Raw genomic sequence first — 7,813 nt, forward strand, 5'->3', positions numbered from 1 at the left:
GGGTGTTTGTGCCTGCTTCAAAAACGCCAGCGAGCTACAAAAGTTCGCGAAGGGATGCGCGCGAGAGTTTTGCGCACGTAGTACGTCAGGGCGAAGGGACTGAACTGAACTTCTTTGAGAGTGACCCCCTCAACTCTCCCACTACCAGTAAGCCAGATGTAACCAAAAATACACGCTTACGATGCTAGGCCTCGATAGGCAAATAATAGCAGAGTATTGGACGAGAATTTATCTATGAGCCATGGAGGGTGAATTTAAAAAAAGGATTTCAACTTCAAGCAAGCTGTATAGATCCATTAACTTAGGCGTGGCGTACACCAGACACCGGTGTAAAAGGAGATTTTGTCCTCCAGGAAATTTTGTGTCCCGCCGGACAGAATGTCCTACAGTTTAATCAAGACATTCTGCCCAACCCGGACAATTTGGTTTCTCCTAAGAAATCATGTCCCCCTTTATAGGATATTTTGTTCCCCGTCTCAAAAGAAGAATTATTCTAAAGAATATTCTGCCCCTTTAAGGAAAGTATTTTGTTCCATTTGAAAGACAGGTGTGGGTGCTGTACTATTCTACAGACGACCGATTGTGTCTAGTGCAATTCGGCAACCAAAATTAGAAGCCATTACTGCGGTGGAACAATGCTCGTAGACAGGTGGCAGGCACGCGTTACGTGCCTGTTGGACCAATAGGATGTACTGATATGCCAAAATGCTCGTGCTCGTCACTAAGCTTCAAGATGAAGAATGTGTGTATACTATTAGAGCGGTGCCAGCGCAGTTATGGCACCTAATAGGATTAGTCTATGGAGGTTTTTCACGTGACGTCACTTGACCAGCAAAAAAATTAAAGGCAGTTCAAGAAGCGTTCCAAGTCTGCAGCGGTGCGTGCATTTTCGAATCTGCGTAACGTCTTTCAGTTAGCAATTTCACATACGCCAGAATGATGAAAGACTTCGAAGGCGCGCGCATTTCCGCGCACTTCTGCGCATATCGAAGGCTGACCGTCAAAAATCACGTTACTGAAAAACCTCTATATACGTGTATGGGGGACAGCACGCCTTTTCGGCAGTTCAAACTGGAAGTAGGCATTTCAGGCCTCTTCAGATCACCCACTCCAATTCGCGATATTCACAGTAAAGTGTTATAGGTTATACATAATTATACTTGCTGCCTTAATTAATTCATCTATGGGTGCAGTCCACTAATTCAACTGAACATTTCTTGCCAGGTCATTAACATTACAAGTGCCCCCACAGTATCTTTTGAAAAAGGAGATTGTATGGCCCCCAAAATGGTTAGATTGTGTAAATCCTTGCCAGGATCAACTCTATGGGTCTTTGAACTTTCATCTGAGAGCAGAATGGCTAAAAAATACTGTTGAAAAATACTCTTAAGTGCCCGAGAAATTTGAGGGTTGCCAATTGAAAAATAGCTGCAAGAGGACACTCGAAAAATCGTAATTTTGTGTTGAGGGAATAACTCAAAATGTCATCAGTTAACCCACAGAAAATTGAAAAGAAATTGAAAGATTATGGACCATACAATAATTTAACGTGTGTTTCAGATGCCTTAGGGATGTTGGTATGCATTATTGGGCCCCGAACAATGCTGATTTTACACTGTTTTCAATGAGGCTTAAATTAATGGACTACAGCCCTATACGTACATTCAGTCTGCTCGTGTCATGCACAATTGGAAGTTGTTCATGAAATAGCTGCCCTCGATGAGAAAACGCGACCGTAACACGGTGTTTGTTTTAATGAGAGAGGGCGCTGTGCAAGATCCGCAGACGACAGTAGCACTCAACTCTGAATTTAAAAAGATGATACTCAATACGTTGGCAAATCACATATGCGCGAAATCTGTCGACCCTTTCCAAACGCGCACTGGGTCGACAGATTTCGTGCATTGTCATTGGCCAGTGCGATGCAAACTCTTGCAGGTGCACCATTGTGAAACGCCCGTATTTGCGCAATATTAAAACACAGGTATGAGCCGAATGAGTTTCCATATAATTATCAACATGCTTCATGAACCAAGCCGATTCAGCAATTCAAAGGTGATCACACGCTAATGTGGGTCACACGTCATTCCATTTTGATCAAAATTTATATAAAGTGGACGTTTTCTGTCAGTGTGTCCCTAAATTCAGGCCTCTGTCGGTTTCAATTCGTTTTGTACTTTCAACAAAATTGAATTCCTCCAGCACTGTGACATATTGCCTAATATTTAATTCAACTTGAAAATTTGGTTGTTATCGACTATCGCCAATGACTGCTTTGCAGCCATGCCGTTCTTATCCGAGGTTTAGGAAGGTCACATGTTGTTTTGCCCACGGAGAAAGACGACCCACTGGGAGATTTCACTGCAGTGTATTAAATCAACATCTAATCATAAAATCCACAAATTTATGGGGAGGTCAAACTGGCTTATGTTTGTTTATGCTTAACTCTGACGGTGAAAGAGGTACTATCACGTACTGTAGGCTTACCCTCGATTGAAGGTCTCTAACCGACTAGAGCAAGTCTACTTTGTAAGAGACATTATGTATGCACTTTGACCTCAACGTCTCGCAAGATGCTGGCTCTGACGCTTCGGCGTACACACTGAAGGATTCAATCCTGATGTGAAATTTATATTCACTAGCGATCCATACGCACCTTATCAACGAACTACAATAACCCCTTATATCATCTTCATGTAGAAGCTGTTCCATCCTGTGCGATAGCCGTCACATCAACGGGAAGAGATTATTGCACAGGAATCTGCCTGAAGTCACTGTGTATAACTGAGCTAGCTGTGCGTGCAGCGCGCGATCGCGACCAAGTTACCGGATGATCGTGACACTCACTGGCAGTGTACTGCAGTGGAACAGTGAGTAATGTCATCATGGTGTTAATGCGCTGTCTGTATGCCTGACCGTACCGTGAAAGGTTGATTCCGCTCGGTATACAGCAACAATGGCTGTCCGAGGCAACTCCAAACGGCACCGCTCCAAGCTGGTGCTGGGCCTTCTTTTCTTGGTCGTCTCAGTCATGGCAGTGGTTGGAACCCTGAGCATGCAACACACAATGACAACCTGGAATCAAAATGGTAAGGTATTGTTTTTCTCAACAAGCTGTGTATCAACCCGCACAGCTTTCCGGTTCGCAGTCATACTTGTTGGTTTAGGATATGTTTAAGCCAAAGTCGGACAATCAGGCCAGGTTCCAAACGGAAAGCGAGTGTCATGACATATAATTAGAGCCTCACTGCATCGAGGTCATCTCCACAGCTTTAAAGAACCCAGGAGATTGTGCAAAATTGTAAAGTAGGCCTATGCTTTTTCTTTTGATGGAAACGATAACGTATGGTGGATTACGATAACTTTAATGGGACGTGATCACCGAAATACATAGTACATGTAGTCTCATATGCGCGGCATGCATCAGTAGCCAATGCTCATCAAGATTTCAATCCCCAACAACCAGTGACTGTCTTCCGTTGTCAAAGTATCCACTACCATTTCTGTCAAAATATTTTACATAAATTCCGAATGTCACTGTTTTCTTCCGAGAACAAAATTAATCTTCAAGATAGGGCTGCAAACCCTGAAGTACCACTGATTATGAATCCATTAACCGAGAATTCTATATCGCTTTGAAGAAACGAGTTGGACAGGTGGTTTCACGCTTTACTGCGTGAAGAGAGCAGATGTAGATTTCGCTCCTGTAGTCTTTTTTCTGTTCTTCAGATATGTCCAAAGTTGAGATTGACCGTGTCCCTGTCCCAGCTCCTGGTCCTCGGTTGCTCCGGTTAGAGGACGACTGGTGGGATAAAATGGACGAGGAGGCTTTGTTTAAGAAGGCCCTAAGGCAGAGTGTCAACAGATCTCAATCTGAATCGAGTCAGGCTCAGGTAAGGCCCAGATGGACCAAATGAATGTAATCAAAGTTTGACGCCAAACTTCGGTGCCACTAAATACAGTCGGCTCTCGTTAATACGAGGGCCTTGGGAGTTACTGAATTAGCTTGTATTACTGAGAGTCGACTGTACACGTTTGGTCGCTCAAATCAGTGAGGAGTCAGGTTCGAATGAAAATCAACTTTGTCCAATGGAGTTGCTGCTCCAAATGTGTACGTGCACATTTTTGCGAGAAGAGATGTGGTCGTTTTATCATCTTTACTGCGCAGAAGGTAGTCTAGGTCATATGCCTTTTTTGCATCCCTCGCTATTTAGGAAGAGAGTGGTGAAGATATGAGCTCTTCAGTTTCAAAACCATGGGAGCGAACGATTGGAATTCCTAAGCCGGCACCTAACAGACAAATGACCAGTACTAGCCAGAACCAAGTACGTGTACTTCACAAATCCAACACACTTGCCCACGAAGCCTGTGACAGGGCCTGTCGTTGGTGGCGTGAGCAAGACCGTCGCCACCGCCGCGTTCAAGAGACTTGCGCTAATGCCGTACACAAGCACATATCACCGGCCTTGCACTACCAGCTGACGCCCGAGACCCTGCGAACGATGTCTCACCTGCTCGTGTTGGACTCGCACAAGATCATCTACTGTTACGTCCCCAAGGTCAGCTGCACCAATTGGAAGCGGATTCTCCTCGTTGCCAAGGGAATCTTTCCCTCCGTCAAGAAGATCGAGCAGAGACAGACTCACTTGGCAACCGATTCGCACATGCGCACTCTGAGCTCGTATCCACTTGCCACTGCAACCCGTCTCCTCAAGGAGTACAAGAAATTCCTGTTTGTCCGCCATCCCTTTGAACGCATATTGTCCGCTTACATTGACAAATTCCAAATGGACTATCCAGCCAGCAAGCATTTCAGGGAAACCAGTGCTGTCGAGATGGTCCGTTACGGTGACGTCAGCAACACACAGAGACTCAAGGATGGCACCTTGAATATATCTTTCCAACAATTCTCCCGTTACATCAGTGATCCAAAAAACCAAAACCTTGAACCGCACTGGCAAGAAATGTACCGCCAGTGTCAACCCTGCATGATAAAGTACGACTACATCGGCAACTACAGCACTTTAAAGGAAGATGCTGATTTTATCATCAAAGCCACAAACTTAAATCAGCCCTTCCCCGATTCAACTAACCCGACTGGGAGTTCCAAACAGAGCAAGATACGGAGATTCTTTTCACAGCTGACAGCGGCTGACATTGGCGACCTCTACCGACGCTATTCCACCGATTTTCAACTGTTTGGGTACAGTGTACCACCCTACATTTCAAACAGAACTTTTACTTAGTCAAGACACCGCTTCGGCAAAATAAAAGCAGATTTCATATTTATGGATTGATGCTCAGGGTTCTTTAATTTATAGGCAAACAGCAAAAGTTGGTTCGTGCTTCAGGCGAAAGCGAAGCGAATTTGAAGTCCCGAAACATGTCCATCAAAATTCCCTGTCGCTGAAAATGTGTTCAACTTTTGTGAACTCGCAGCGCGAGTATATGATCTGACTTCACATTTTCGTGTTTGTGTTCGCTTTCGCGCTAAGTATGAGCCGGCCTTAAAGGATCCAGGAAATAAATTTCCTTTGAATCACTTTTCGTGAATCTCTGTACTCTTCTTCGATGTATGAAGACTGTTTGACATCTTTTTTGAGTTACATGAACTGAACGGTGCACCTTTTCAAACATTGAAAATTGACCAAGCATTTCTGGACAAGAGAGGGCGCTTTTGCTTTGATGTAAATCCCGGAAGACATGGCTCAGGTTACATGTTTTCATGTTCAAATTGTGAACCCAAAATTTGCTATCTGGGAACATTTGTATGAAAAAGATTTTTGCTGAGTTATTGCCATATACTTACAGAGCAATAAATTGCCGAATTAAATGAAATCAGCCACAGCAGTGGTTATAAAAAAATCTAGAAATTTTCTTTGCACAAATCTGTGCAACATTGAGATTCTGTGCCTTGGATGACATCATCAACAAAAATTGAAAGCAAGGTTAATTGAAGCCCAAAGATGCAATTTCAAGGGTTTTTAATACACTGTATAAAAAAATTCTATTTCATGACTCCTGTAAGAGAGATGTTTGCTTTTGTAAGTGAATAGAGTGATATGCATCCATTTTGCCCAGTGGCATTAAGTTAGTAGCTATATGCCTTTAACAGAGGTTAAATTAGTGACGCTTCTCACATCAACAGCTAGAAGGGAAGGGGAGACGGGGAATGAATTCCTTAAGTCAACTTATGCCGGAGGCCCACTGATTTGTTTATACGTGAATTTGGTCGTCATTGTCTTACGTTTGGTTTCAAAATAGCAATTAACATTTATTAAGCACCGAGCAATGCTAAAATACGTTTGTGAAGGACAGCCCTCATATTCAAATTTGTATCACCGAAAAGTAGTAAAGATATATCTGCCAAAAACATCTAAAATCATTTTGATTATGTAAATAGATTAACTTGCCGAAGTTACTTGTTAGTGTAATTAGTTTTGTTATTACCAATGACCGCGTGACGTGACCTTGATGTATGTGACGTGAAAATACACGCAACAGTACCAGAACAAAAACAAAACGAAAAGAAATCACGCATGTATTTCAGAAGTAATGGACCAGCAGTACATTCCGTCAAAGTATCTATGGTCGATTGTCCTGTTAAATATAATTTCTACATTCATTTCAATATTTTAAATCGTATTTACATTTAAAAGGATGGACAACTGTGGCAGCACGGACAGAGTATAATAAATAACACCAATAACATCGATAGCTAATAATTGTAGATCTAACTGTATTACAGGTCTGAAAAGAAGCAAAAACTGACACCAGAGTCCAAAGTTAACCGTACAACACCGAAAAAGCAACAATGATTGTTCCGCCAAATAGCCGTCCGTCTGTGCTAAATGCAGTAAATAAAGTCATCACCGCGAATGTTGTGGGGTACACGTTTGCGACAGAGGATTGGTAAATGTTGCCATTCGACAACACAAAACGCTGCAGTAATTAGTGAAGGTATCCACTTTTTTACCTTTGACACGAAAACGGCTATGAACGCGGGATTTACAGCTATTGCTGTCGTACCAGCCGCCATTTGTATTACAGTTATTGGTCGTTACTTGGAATTAATGCCTGTACCCACATTCATGTAAACTGTTGCATGACTATATTGATACTATACTCTTGCTATCGGTTGCTTCAAGTCTTAGAAGTGCAAGTACATTTATACTAATTAAAGACAGGAACAAGATTTACGTTATTTTACCAGGTTTCAGGTGAGTCAGGGTCCCCTTTCTTAATGGTGATGGACAGCATTGTTTTTTGTCGTAATTTCACAGGATTGGCTGATTACGGTGTGTAATATATACTGCAACTTACCGGTTTACCGGTACATTTCACTCACTTGTTTCATGTTTGAGTCAACTGCTTTGTGAGAAAAAAAAACAGCACGGCATTTTCAATGTTTAAATCGACGGTCTTGTAGTTTATCTTGCGTGAAATCTATGGATTATAGGGCGTTCGTAGGACAAGCGAACATCGTCCGCGGGGTCAGGGTGGGAAACAAGCATGACAGGTTCTCATTCCCTTAAAGAAAGGAGCAGTTTTCAACGGTTAGGAGTAATCAGTGAATTTACCTTGGAGTAATGCGCCTCCTCAACAATGTAGCATTGCGGATTCATGGAAAAGCTTCATCCAGGGACACAGCAGTCGACTCGTGTCTGTGACATCGAACCGAGTAGGCTTATATGAAAATGCACGTGCACGCGCGATCGTGCTTATGACCGCACTTTCATGTCAGTTTTACACGTCGATGAAAGTCTAAAACTCCTTTCTCAGTTGATTCATTAATAATTATAAGCGAAAAGAA

At 42.7% G+C, this 7,813-nt stretch overlaps 1 protein-coding gene across 1 annotated transcript; it reads left to right on the forward strand.

Moving 5' to 3' along the window:
* Positions 1-2,542: 2,542 nt before the first annotated feature.
* Positions 2,543-7,343, forward strand: LOC110973314 (carbohydrate sulfotransferase 11-like). The gene is made up of 3 exons (XM_022224011.2): positions 2,543-3,089; positions 3,730-3,893; positions 4,215-7,343. The coding sequence occupies exons 1-3, from the start codon at positions 2,957-2,959 to the stop codon at positions 5,244-5,246; spliced, it is 1,329 nt and encodes a 442-aa protein (XP_022079703.2). The 5' UTR covers positions 2,543-2,956; the 3' UTR covers positions 5,247-7,343.
* The last annotated feature ends 470 nt before the right edge of the window (positions 7,344-7,813 follow it).

The sequence above is a fragment of the Acanthaster planci genome, linkage group LG02, assembly GCF_054643075.1.
Source record: "Acanthaster planci isolate LZ-2023a linkage group LG02, COTS_SCS, whole genome shotgun sequence".
NCBI classification, from domain to species: domain Eukaryota; kingdom Metazoa; phylum Echinodermata; class Asteroidea; order Valvatida; family Acanthasteridae; genus Acanthaster; species Acanthaster planci.

Coding starts and splice junctions, on each gene's coding strand:
- LOC110973314 (XM_022224011.2), top strand. CDS start 2,957: ATGGCTGTCCGAGGCAACTCCAAACGGCACCGCTCCAAGCTGGTGCTG. Junction 3,090..3,729: donor GACAACCTGGAATCAAAATG/GTAAGGTATTGT, acceptor TCTGTTCTTCAG/ATATGTCCAAAGTTGAGATT. Junction 3,894..4,214: donor CTGAATCGAGTCAGGCTCAG/GTAAGGCCCAGA, acceptor CTCGCTATTTAG/GAAGAGAGTGGTGAAGATAT.